This window comes from Polyodon spathula, chromosome 8 (assembly GCF_017654505.1).
Source record: "Polyodon spathula isolate WHYD16114869_AA chromosome 8, ASM1765450v1, whole genome shotgun sequence".
Classification (NCBI taxonomy): domain Eukaryota; kingdom Metazoa; phylum Chordata; class Actinopteri; order Acipenseriformes; family Polyodontidae; genus Polyodon; species Polyodon spathula.
Genome location: NC_054541.1, coordinates 35,309,208 through 35,323,237, shown reverse-complemented (window position 1 = coordinate 35,323,237; position 14,030 = coordinate 35,309,208). Strand labels below are relative to the sequence as shown.

The 14,030-nt window shown below is 34.1% G+C and overlaps 1 protein-coding gene across 3 annotated transcripts in view; it reads right to left on the bottom strand.

Moving 5' to 3' along the window:
• Positions 1–7,520, bottom strand: part of LOC121319860 (scm-like with four MBT domains protein 2) — a 72,042-nt gene extending 64,522 nt beyond the window's left edge. For all 3 annotated transcript variants that reach the window (XM_041257755.1, XM_041257757.1, XM_041257756.1), the window contains exons 1-2: positions 7,426–7,520; positions 948–1,105 (exon numbers count right to left, since the gene is read on the bottom strand). In XM_041257755.1, the coding sequence (XP_041113689.1) occupies positions 948–1,068 (121 nt within the window). In that variant the 5' untranslated portion in view covers positions 1,069–1,105; positions 7,426–7,520. The remainder of the gene's footprint in view (positions 1–947; positions 1,106–7,425) is intronic.
• Between the last annotated feature and the right edge of the window lie 6,510 nt (positions 7,521–14,030).

Here is a 14,030-nt window from a genome sequence, read left to right as displayed (position 1 = left end):
TAAAAGGTTTTCAGTAAGAAAATATTATTCCAAAAAAAAAAAAAAAAAGAATCCTAAACATGTCATGATGTCAACAGCTGCACTTTTCTAGCAGGGCCTCTGGTTACAGTATTGATCACTTTTCTGACTATAACTAGAACCCGTGAACTAACAAACTAACCTGAGAATAACGATTTAGTAATTATGTGATATTGACAACACATTGGACAGTACTGTTTTAGTACAAAGAGTAGAAGCTGAGCTTTTACTGTAGTTAAACATGCATTTCATATGTTTAAAAAAAATACAACTTTCTCAGTTTACAAAGATCTGTGAGAAAGAATTACCTCACCTTACTGATTTCTAGTACAACACAGCATGGGATTAAACTGGTGGTTTAAAAAGTATCAAATAACAAAAAACTGTGATGAAGGCAATTGAAAAACTGTAATACCTGCTGAAATTGCCAAAACATCAATTATCTTTTTTATGTGACAAATCAGGACAAAGTTTTTGCCAGAGAGAAAATATCTGTTACCTGAAGTAGCCTTTCATATACACAATAGGCAACAAAATCTGAATAATTTCCAGACATTAAAAGGTGTTTTTCAGCAATAGATGCAGATTTATTTGTAGGAGGCATGTTGTGAGACTCATCACAGAGCATTTGCATGCTTAAGTTTGTGCCTTTTACAAATTGCCATGGAACAGTCATTAATAATTCATTCCAACATGCAGATGAGAAAAGTATAAGGAAAAATGATGTTAATTATTGTGCTTTCTTTAGTGTTTTAACAAACTCTGCATGCTGTTTTCATTATTTATTCAAACTGTTAATTTATTGCAAAAAAAAAATGCTGTTTCCTTCCCAATCACAACCCCCACGAATATGTGGAAAGAAGGAAATTTGCCATATCAGGGCATCACAGAGTAGATGTCAGTACAAAACACAGAACGACGGCTCCCACCTGAGTCAATCTGCTCTCCACCTCCATTCGCTGGACTGCAAGACCACTGTCCTGATGGCATTGGAGGTTCCTGCACGTTCTCTATTATCATGGGTAAAACTTCTGACGAGACCTCTCCCATTTTCTTTCAGTTCATGATTTTCTTTCCCCTCGGTTATCTAAAACAACATGTTATGAAAACCGTTACTGAATTGTGCTGTTCCAAAGTGGAAGTGGAATGAAAACCAAACAAATGTGCAGAATATTGAACCAACAGCATTCACTTCCAAGTTCAAAGGTGGTTTTGAGACAGCAAACTTCATTCTGTTTATGTTTGTCACGTGGCAGCAGTGAGCTAGTAAATGGAAAATCTGTATCACAGCTTTCACAGGACAGAGTCAGCTTCACACAAACATAGGTCACTTTACCGACCACCTTACTTCAGAAATTCAGTTTTTAGGTGCCTTTTTCAGAACCAACCTAGACTGAAGCAAAACTATGACGTCGACAATATGAAAACAAAGATGACATAAAGAACCCTTAACTGACATTGTGTTTACTTCTCAAACCACAAATTAAATTAAAACTAACTTTAATCATTTTTTTAAAATTCAAAACATAACAGCTTATTGATAGCACAGTTTACTAGTAACATAGTGAGGAATTACGTACTTAAACACCTCTGTGTGTTAGACCAATAAGAAAGCTTTAGCTTTCAAACCTGGTTATGAATGTGGGCTAGTAATCAGCATCACAAAACCACCACATAATTCAGCAATTTAAGGTCAACAATTGTATGGGCAAGGAGACTGTACAGCACTGTAGCTGTGCTCCCTCATCTCTAAGAAGATGGTTCCTCCAAGGCAGACATTCTGTACGGCATGACTGATATGTAGTGCGGGAATGTTCTGCTCTGTGGAAAGTCTCCTGTATTGCCAAGCCAGCAGCTCATATTTTACAGTCAGCTTCATCTCATCCACTACCACTAATAAAAGGGAATGGACTCCAGTAAGTGTCTTTAGGTCTTATTTAATCTCTACAAACATTTTGTTAAAGGTGTTCAAGAAAATAGAGAAATGAATAACTAATCAACATTAATATTTTTTTTTCCTTTGTAAAAGAAAATGATACCAGAGAGAATGTGAAAGAAAAGCTCTTTAATAGATGATTCTTTTTTTTTTTTTTTTTTTGCTGGCAGCATCAATGGTATATATATAGCGAAACAAATATATTATCTCGTTTCGCTTTTTTCGTGAATAACTCGGATTGAGCAACAACGCACTTTATTTGTAAAAGGTGTCAAGAAGCATAAAGTCTAATTGAATAACATAACCATAATGGTATTAAATTTTTTTCCTTTGTAAAAGAAAATTTTAACATGTTATAAAAACACATTCACTTAAGCATTGTAAAAACCTGCCTTAGGCAATGCAGGTCCTTTTTTAAAGCTTTGAAGTTACTCTTATACTACATATCAACATTCTGTGCCGAAACAATCCTTGTTGAAAATAATGGTGTGATACCCTCTATAATCCAAAAGCTGATGATTTATGGAATCCTGCATGATTGGTAAATCTTGTCTGTCTAAACCAATGTAAACCTTACTGTGCAGTCTGGCATCAAGTCCCATGGTTTTTCTTTTCTAAGTTTATAATCATGGACATTGTAGGGATGTGCTTGCGGTAATTTTTATGAATGTTTAAATGCTATGCAGGTGTCAGCGTTTAAACTTTTAAACCGTATCTACATACAAATGCTCTTTATATTACGTTCTGATGTATAATGCCAGCCCTAGTTAGTATTTTCTAAGCAAAGAAATCCTATAAGCGAAGACTCAACTACAAAGTAAAAAAAAAAAAAAAAAAAAAAAACAAGTGCATACCAAAATATAAATTGAAATTAGGGTCGTCACTAGATTCAGATATTTGATCGGCATTGGCTGATTAACCGGCAGATTCATCCGTGCACATTTTTAATAAAGGTAACGATCTTATAGCGACTGTCCTGCATGTAATAAGAAATAAGCCCAACAGGAATCTGGTCTTTTTAAAAGCACTTGTATTATTATTTTTATCGTAGTAAATGTCTCTATTTGTATTTATACTGCACTATTGAGAAGTACCTGTGCTGGCACAAAGTAAATAACACAGCTTACATGTTACAGCTTATATAAGAATCAGAATGCACAGATTCCACTACATTGTTATAATAACTCTGCTGTTCAGGATCGGTGACACAAACAGGAAATCCTTTTTTTTAAATTTCCCCTTCTGTTGACAAATTACATAGATATCAAGGACATTTTTGTTGTTTTTTAAATAAATGATTTGCTTAAAAAAGTGTACTGGAAAATTAAAGCCTACACATTATTTATTTACACTTGTGCGTTCTCTGAATTAATATTGAAAATACTGAATCCTGTCATACTTATTCACAGGGATGTAAGGGCTAAATACATGTCAGTTGCCATCTACAGCGTTCTGTTAATTATGAATGTTTGCTTACTGCCATCAGTAACTCCATCCACAGTCATTTCTGAATGTTTTCATTTCAAATGGTGAAGCACGGAACTTATGTTTTTGTGGTATAGCAAATTTGTTTGGGCATAATTATTTCTATACCACGTTTTTCTCGTCCGGTTCCTCAAAATAATTCCATACATGGCTCTGCGTCATTACTTTGCTGAGCGATGCAATTTTTAACATTTAAAATATATAACAAACGTCAGAAAAACCGCTGGCCATCAACTTTATTACCCCGTGGACATGATACCATGCCACGCCCACTACAGCATGATCAGAGAGTGCACCAATGAAACGCCAGATCGACTGTAAATAAAACCTGCCCCAGTGTCAATCTTCATGCTGCACCAATTAGAAAAAACTACTTGGAGGCAATTGCCAAACCCCTTCCTTTTTATAATATCCGCCCTTACTGTGGCATCACAACAGTCAGACACTGATGATAAATTACTAAATGAATGAATACATTATAAAATATGCGTTTGGTGAAATTTGTCACGTGACCGGTTATACGTCTAGCATATTATTCAACGTTTAACCACTTCTTTAGAGTTCACACGTTTAAATGTTTAAAATCCCCATCTCTATACTGCATAAACACACACATGCTCCGTGGGTACGGTGCATCTTACTATTTTGTATTATACTATTTATGGCTCTAACTAACATGTACAATAAAACATACACTAAGAGAATTCAGTTTTGGGTAAAGAAAATACATTCAAAGATGTGTTTTTAATTAAATGTTCAGTCATATTATTGTATAAGTAAAACATTAAAATAAATAAATACATATGTTACATTACTTCAAAAGATTTTAAAAAGTGACGTAAAACCCCCATAGTCATCAAAACTCCAAGCCCATCTCTGCATATACATTTTAATAACACGTGTCAAGGCAACCTGTCAAAAAATAGCTAATGGTGATTGTAGTTCATTTCCTGATATATGTGAAAATAGCAATCCATAACATCTAACTTTTTACCTGCGTTTCTTGTAGTACAGTATAGCCATAAGCCTACAAGTTAAGCCACGATAAGACGTTTTCTTTTTAATTGCTGCAACTTGAACTCCGCTCATTATTGGCCGTCATTACACGATGCCAATGTGATCTAAGGGATATTACTACCGCCGATTTTCCAAGCAAAATAAAAACTCAATTTAATTAAATCTGAAGTGGAACCAATAAAGTACTGTGCAGACAATGTGGAGGAGACATTTCTCTGTGGGTCCAATTTGCAGTGGTAGGGAGGGAATCACCCCGTTTGCCGTCGTGTGCAGATTCTTTCATTCTAATTATTTGTTTGATTTTTTTTTTTTATTATTACATTTTCTTCCCGTTTGTCTCTCTTTAAATAGTATCAAGTCCACTTTCTAACTATGTCCCTTGTATACACCGGGAATTAATATAATGATATAGTGAGAAAGCAAAATTGAAAAAACACTGATTGTTCACAAAACAAAAACTATGTTGTGTTGTTTGTCACTCAATGTAAACTGTATATTTGTACTTTAAATTGCTAATATGATTATTTTCTGCCTATAATTTATATTGATTCCTTCCTGGTTCTAAAATATTGGACCGATCAGATTCAATACATTGTAATCTATTAAATACGTTTTATTGTTATAAATTATAGATAGGAATGTTCCATATTCAATGTACCTAAATTCATTAATTTAAAACTTACCGGAATGCCTGTCTCAGTCTAGGGACCTAATGATCCACACTTGACCCTGACTCATGACACGCATTCCAGTTAAAGTCTATGTGTACGACTGGTGCCCTTTTAATGCAAATTGAGAATCCAACCCAGTTATTTAAAGTTCAGGTAAATCGTAAGAGCAATCTGCAGAGAACTTGGGTCGACCCGTTTTATAATTCTCATTTGGTTCAGAGAAGTTTTCAATTTGGAAACAAAAGGCAAACCTAATACAAAATAGTAGTTTATGTATTACATTTATGATCACTCGATCATCCTGTTTCTAAATCCAGGATGTGAAGTTTACAAACAATATTTCAAAAAACAAAACAAAGTGGAAGTCAGACACCATGAGGCGAACGTATTATCCGAAGCTCAAGTGAAGAGGTCGACAGATTTCGTATGGAATTTAAATTTAAGATATGAGAGGCCAGTTAAAAACCTCCAAAATTTTTGACCCGGTTCCAATTACACTTCCTTATTTTGTGAATACTTCTGTAATCAGAATCGCTTACTGCTAACTATCTCATATTCAAAAGCAAATGCATTCTTGAGATATCATAATGTTGATATCAGTAATAACCTGTGCGCTATTTCTAAACGCGTTATCATTTCCTTGAAATATCTCACATCCGTTAAATACTATCATTGTTTATTGCTTGAAAGACACGTAGGCATTTGCAAATCCAATGTATTGTTTTTAACTGCAATGCTTTATATTTGACGTGAAACCGACAAGCTGTTACAATGGTAAACTGTACATCATGATTACTCGCTGCGTTTCCCTTTTTCCTCGTCCTAACTCACCTTTGTTTGTGCAGTGATCTAGAGCTGTACTTTCTTAAATGTCCGAGAAGCACTGCTAAAGTAACATTTGCTACCACGTTCTAAGTCAGGCAGATCATCTGCAAACGGACGCCGAGAATATGTCTAGTTTTAGCACTGAACTGTCACCCAGTGTGCAGGTTGCGCTTCTGTGTGTAGGCTACAGACCATAAGTTCGCCCACAAGTATTTACATGCTGCATTGAAATTCATCCAACTTCTCTCATTGATATGATGATAAACTTAACAAATTCTGTAAGCCAACATTTAACAAACGTAGTAGAGTTATATGTGAAATACTGTAATAACGTATCATAAACATGTCTAATATATATATAATATATATTATATAGATTATAGATATATATATTATACTTTTGATATCCATAGTTATCCATTTTGACCGCCAAACATTACTCATATCTCCTACGTTTCATTTTATGTCGGTAGTTTGGGGGGGGGGGGAGGGGGGGGTCGATTTTTCATGTTCATCATCATCCTGTATTTGCTTTATAGGCTTTCTTACAAATACACTGCCTGCACTTGCCTCTGTTAACAAATATCTCAACATATTCAACGCCCATTTATTGTAAACTACAATAAAACATATCAGACATTACATGTGTTTTGGTACTCTGCCAAAGTACCTAACAGACTTAAAGGTCTTACAGTGGAAAAAAACTCGAACAAGATTGCAACACTTTCATTTTGCATTTAATTCAATAGAGCAGTTCCAGTTATAACAAAATAGACCTTCATCGAATAGGTAACTCTCACGATTTTATTTTTTCCCTGTTCAAAGAATTTATTTTCAGTTTAAAAACATCTTAACCCGCCATATTGAAAAAGGCAAGGTAGCTAATAATATTCTCTATGCAGTTACGAATTTAAAAAAGAGAAATCATTTTAGACCATGCTCAAATTTATTGTATAAGATCCTTAAAATAAGATTTGACCGAAGCAAGCTCAAGTGAGATTATAATAAACACCAGGGCAAATATAGACTAGGAATGAAAATGAAACGAGGTCACGCAAGCTTGCCAGCGAAAGGAACATAAATAACAATAACAGGCTATTACTTTCAAAATAATAGAATCTATGTTGATTTAAAAATAAACAAAACAATGATTTCATTACAAATTTGCATATAAATGTTAAAATTATTTTAAAAGATGATTTAACCAGTTTTCTAAATCAAACACAATTAAAGTTAAAGGGATCGTCCAAAGATTTTGTGTATAAACGCGAAAGCGATAAATACACATAGGAAACACTTTGTACAACTTGCCCCTTGTTATTTCTGCTTTTAGAAGAAAAACAGCTTCAGATCTTCTTAACATTTTAACCAGGAAAAAGCTTTCCTAATGGTAGAATCAGTGAGAAAACGACAAGTCTGATGAAATCAGGGGTTCGGCTACCAAAAGAAATAATCACTGGTCACCTGCCTTACCTGGATGAAGTTTTTTTTCAGCGTCTTAAATTGCAACACCCCTTTGATCAGTCGAAGAAGGCAAGCGAGCAATGTCTGTTCTCAGCGAAACCCATTCCAATATGGCATCCTCCCACTGCGCATGTCTGAAAAATCTTCAGATTATTTTCCAGCCAACTCCTTCATTGACCTTTACAGCAGTTGCAAAATTTTCTTAGCCAATTATAAATAGAATGACGAAGCCTCCACCCCCATTTTGGAAAAAAAAAAATTGAATAAAAGAAAATGTTTTCGTCGCAATCAATTATTTAACCAAACACATTCCATTAGCTACGTTAGCGTTTATGCCAAAACGAGTTTAATGGTTTTATCAGCCCTATAGCCCTAATTTGTGTACTTTTAAGAAAACAGTCATGGCTACTGCATATTTTGACGAAATGTATAGCCTACCCTAACTTCATTTTTTCTGTTAGCTTATTTTAAAATAATAGTATATATTAACACGTATTCGCAGATTTTATTCACATTTTAGCATCTAAAATGTCTAAGGGTCATCATGAAAAGACTATCAGGTATGCATAACCACGATGGAAAACTAAACACTACACCCAACAACCATCATGTGCTTTCTTTTTTTAAAGGGTTGATAATAATAATAATAATAATAATAATAATAATAATAATAATAATAATAATAATAATAATAATAATAATACTTTTTTTTTTAGATTCATATCCAAAATTCACAAAATGGTAGTTCTGCAGATGATCTATTTGTAGGTTACTGTGCGTGTGAATGTATTGCTTCCAAAACGAATAATTTACAAATGTATTGTTTCTTTCAATCTAAATATTAATTTTCTTTACGTTCATGGTAAATGTAATTATTCTTAATCTAGCTCTATATTATACTCTATAACATATTATAACATAAACCGAAGATCTTGCATTTTTCAATGTAGGCTATAAACTCCCGCAACCATGTCAAATGTATCTTCGCCTGTAATAGACATGCTCATAATCCAAAGTCCACATGTTTACACGTAGTCATGTCAATTCTAATTTTGTTATCAATGTATTTAAGGTGTTAAAACGTAAAAAAGTATGAGATGATTTAGAATGATAACGCTTGCTCGTTTTGATTATACAGATGCTAAAATGAAATGCTTATTTTTGCATATTATGAAATAATTTTCACATTTAGTGCTTGCAGTGGTGCTTGTAAATGTTGACTTTTGTATATAACTACATATAATTGAAAGTCTATATTTAACCTTCATCACATAAGTAGGTTGTGTTGGCTAACGCAATAAGAACATGGTGTACGTTTAACAAGTTAACCTCGTTTATCTCAATGAAGTATTACTAATTAAACCGTGCAGCTATGGGACAAACTGTCATCTCTAATGCAATGCTGACACCTAATGGTAGATAATATGTAAAACATTTGGCTTGAAGATGTAATCAAATTAATTACGGTACAGTGGACAGGTACTTTTTCAGCTGGTATTTATTTTAATTAACCATTTTGATACAGGGATTGTTGTTTCATATACATGTATCTGATTTCATAACAACGTCTGTGCTAAAAATAGAGCTGTGTAAAAGTTGTATTGCCTCACAATTATGTTCAAGTTTATAGTAAAATTGCTTTTTCACTCTGCTCATGCTACAGCTATTTAAAAGCTAGTACCCTTAATTATGATGCAGTAGAACAGTTTTTTTTTTTTTTTTGCATTATATTTTTCTTCCTTCAAAAAGATACAACACTTCAGAGTAGCCCTGACCTCCTTTCTTTGCAGGAGAAAGCGTCCCAGTTACTGATCCATTTACACAAGCGGTTAATGAAACTTTGAGACAGGTGACTGACAACAAATGTTTCCTCTACAAGGGGTACTCCCGAACAGAGAGCAATCATCCTGGGACTTGAATCCCTACTAGTCTACACAGAGGAGAGGGCTGCTCTCTAGCATTGTGCAAAGCTCAGAAACTTAGAAACATATTAGAAATGAAAGGCTGGACTCAACCATGCTAAGTGGTATTATCACCAATTAAGACTAGACAATGGATTTCAAAACCTTTGTAATTTCACCTTCAAATGAAAGCATGTCAAACACATGAGTGTCTCCACAACCAGGTCCCCTGTCTCCTGACATCTTCATATACAACAGTGTTTGTTGTTCTTTGATTAAAATTACATTTAAAATAAACTGTGCTGCTGGTTATTAGCCTACTTTTTTGTGCTCCTTTTGAAAATCATTAAATAATGTGGATATCTATGATAACAAATTGTAATATGTTGCAAATAATGAATATATTAAAAATAGTAAGAATCTGCAAGTAACACTTTAATTTATTGTTTACATCTCCTTCATTATGTTACTATTTTATGGTAGTTGAAATCACTCTGGTGGTTCTGGGTTCTGTTTTTTCCAACACAGTGTTATCATTGTCTCAGAATCTCAGTTGTCTCAAAATCTATTAACCTGGCTTTGAGTTGCTTTGCACTTGTCTAGAGACACCTAAGTGCTGGGACTAAACATACTTCCTCATTCAAATCAAATCATGTGACTGCCATTTTGAAAATTAAGTGGAGATAAAGAATGATAACTACTCAGAATGAATACAAACATCATACATTAGTAAGAGGATTTTTGAAAATTAAATTTTGAAGCTACGTACACTGATATTATCAGAATATTATCTGATTCTAGGTTATGATTGGACTGAATGTTTCTTAAACTAACTATGTTTTAAAGTAAACATTTTCACAAGACATTGTTAAAAAAAATAAAAGAAGCAAAGAAACCTGATTTTAAGTTTAAATAAATTACATGTTCGCTTATTTACATAAAGAACATGAGCAAAACAGAACCTACATTTAAGATGGAATACAAAAGCAAAGCAGAATTATACTTTTAGTGTGTGCTCCGAGTTTTAAAAAAGCATAAAATAGTACAGTACAACTGAAGATCCCTGTTGTTTGTTTCACATTTAGTAACTTAAAAAGTTAAGCATAAACAAAATAGCAAGTTTCTCAGTTAAATATCCTTTGGTAATAGCAATGCCTGTCAGGTCACTCTGTATATAGATTCTGTAACAGCTGAAATGCCTATCAGCATCTATACTGAAGAGCAAGACATATTAACAAGGTCAGTTTCTGCTCTCAAAAACTACTGTATTTATCTTAGAAATGATTAGTAAAATTAGGACATATGTATGCGCGCACACACACACACACACACACACACACAATATATATATATATATATATATATATATATATATATATATATATATATATACTCTCTTCTATATATAGAGATATATCATTTAGAGAATAAAATAAATAGTCAGAAGAAAATAAAACCAAAAAAACTAGAATAAGTGGTTAATGAGAGGGACTGAGGTAGCTCAACATCTAGCCATGGAAGAGAAGGAAGGCTCGCTGTGTAAAACAGTGGCCCCACGGAGTGTATATTTTATTGTCTCTAATTTTAGAAATTGCATTGTATCCCTAATCCAATGGACAAATACGGGTGGGCAGATTGCTTTAAATTAAATAATATAAGCCATCTGGCTAGGAGATTGGCAAGAGCCAGGCAGTTGGATTGTATCTTGGACATAGGGCTGTCATCTGGTGAAACACCAAAAAGAGCAATGAGTGTAGGATACATTTTAAGTTGTACAATGTGAGAAAATGTCTCAAATATAGAAGACCAGAAAGGAACCAACCCAGGACACAACCAAAACATGTATGAGAGAGGCAGGAGCCTGCTTGCACCTGTCAAAAGTCGGGTCCAAATCTGGAAAGATTTGTGCTAGCTTAACCTTAGACATATAGATATGGTGTATAATTTTAAATTGTATAAGCCCCTGGTTAGCATATACAGGAGTACATCCGAGATGGAATGGCCTCCCACTGGTCATATTGTAGGACTGACTCCAAATCCTGTTCCCATAGAGTTTTTAACACAGACAAGGATGGACAATGTAGAAGAAAGACAGTGGAATACATTTTGGATATTAGCCCCCCTGTTATTGGGGACAAGTTCAAATATAGAATCTGTGTCAGTTTTAGAAGGAGGTGAAGGGAATTGGGTGAATTGGTTGCCTATGAAGTGCCTGATTTGTAGATATCGAAAGAGTTGTGATTGGTGTTAGTTAAACTTATTTGCAAGCTGCTCAAATGACATAAAAAATGTTGTTTTTGTAAAGGTCCCAAATGGTTGCGATACACTTCTGTGTCAAATACAAAATGCCCGGTCTTCAAGAGAGGGAAGGAACAGATGGTTAGCATCAACAGGGGAGACTACCTAGAGTGAAGTTTCTGGTAATTTCTTGTATAAAGTCTATGTCTGAGATACAGTTATTTTGATAATTTCTCCATTGTTTTTACATTTTTGAATAATGTGGCTATGAAACAGATGGTTTGGAGTTCCCTCTAATCTCTAAAGAAAGCTTCTACAAGTTAGGGAGGAGGAGATTATTCTCATGTGATTGGCAGGCATCTGTTTAAACTATAAGCCACAGCAGGTAAACAGGATACAATATTAGCTATTTGTAATTATGTCAGTTTGATTTTTTTAAATTCCTTTAATTTAATTATGATTTTTTAATAATAATAATAATAATAATAATAATAATAATAATAATAATAATAATAATAATAATAATAATTTGCTACTATGTTTCAGGCAAAGGTACTGATAGAAAACCATCAACTAAAAGAAGCAACAAATTCAGTGAGCATTTGAAAATATTAAACAGATTTTTGCTGAACAGTTGGATATGTGAATCTTAAGAAACTGACAAGGGAGATAAAATTATATTTATGGACAACAGTGAAGTTGTTTTGTTGAAGCAATTAACATTAAAGGTCAAAACAAAGAAAACAATCGAAAGATAGAAAGAAGAGATTGAAAACATTTGTGTATTTGACTTAGTTTAATTTAGCTTTACCGGAGAGTTTATGACGAAGGGATTGTGAAAGTGATGGTTTGGTTAAAACAATACTTTCTTGTTCAAAGAAGAGCTGGTAAATGCAATTAAGGTATTTTACGAAACAAAGCCGTTAAGTGTGGGAGTAGGTGATGTCTCTGAAATAAGCATTTTAGGCTTTGTGCAAAGAGTAACAAACCACAAACCAGAGGCATGCTACAACCATCCTCTGTATAACATGAAATGCACAAGCTTTTTAAAAAACAGAGATATTTAATAAAAAATAAAAGTAGGAGCTGTTAGTGGGAGCTGTTATTGGTGATATTGGTTGAAAATGTACAGAGTACAGTTTTTTATACAGCCCCTTGCTAAGACAGCCTGAAGACTAAAAAAACACTAAACAGGAAATAGATAATCTGTACAGAGGTATTGTGCAGTCTTCTTGTTTTTAAGCTGATACATGTCTTAATTAAATAGTTGTGTTGCTCTGATCAGATTGAACTTTTTATCTAATTACTAAAATAAAAAAATAAATAAATTTTAAAAAAAGCTGCAATAGAAAATATATTTGTTAATTCTTAACATTAAAAACTACTGAAAATACTGCAAAACTGGTTAAAGCAATTGTAGCTAACAAATGAGTTCCATACAGTTTATCTGCCCTGCACATCTATCCATTTTACAGGCAAACATGATATCTGGTACTTCACTAGGTTCAAGAAAACTGAGTGGAAGCCATGCTTTTTGACTGTCTAGTACTATCTAGGTCATTTCACCTGGAGAGTGAAATTGTTCCCACCCCTACACTGGGTTATTTCCTGTCTATAGCCATTCAGCTGCTTCCCCTGTTGACTGACATGTTGTTAGCCAGTAACATACTTTAACCCAGTAGACACTGCTGAGGTGAAGTGACCTGTGGAGTATATGATAGCGTTTACATGGACAAGTCACGACAGTTTTCCTCATGATGTTTTTGCCCTACTTTTCAGGAAATGCGTTGCTATGCTGTTCTGATTTAGGAAAGCGTCGGCTGCATCAATGCAGATTACTCAATTCATAGTCATTTAAGGGGGGAGTTAAATGCCTGTGTCTGCCTAGTAATTAGGAAAAGAACGAGCGTTGCCATGAAGATTAAAAAAATTAACAAGAGAAAATAATTAACTTGTTGTCGCGCACAATCAGAATTATCATGCATTACTTGTTTGTGCCTCATTACCTTTCCAACACACACACACACACACACACACACACACACACACACACACACACACACACACACACAAAAGTATATAGAATGAAACTTCTACTAAGTACTAAGTTTGAACTACTTATAAAATAGATATGCGTAACATCTAAAAGTTTTATTTAATTAAAGCACTATATAAATGTATGTGGAAAATGTAGGAACATGGGGGGTTACATTACAATACAATAAAAAAACAGTATGATCCTTAGGCCTATATGAATATAAGATTGAGAACAGGGGGATATGTAAAAATACATACGAGATTCCAGAGCAGCTTCATGCACTGACAGTTCTATAGGCAGAGTACCAGGCTGAGCATCCTTGTTCCTGTACACATCTGCCAGTCCCTCTACCCTGCCTTTGCTCCAAGAAGCCAGTGACTGCTGGTCTGTAGCTGCGGTAGAAATGCCAGGCAGAATCTGCTTAACACACACACATA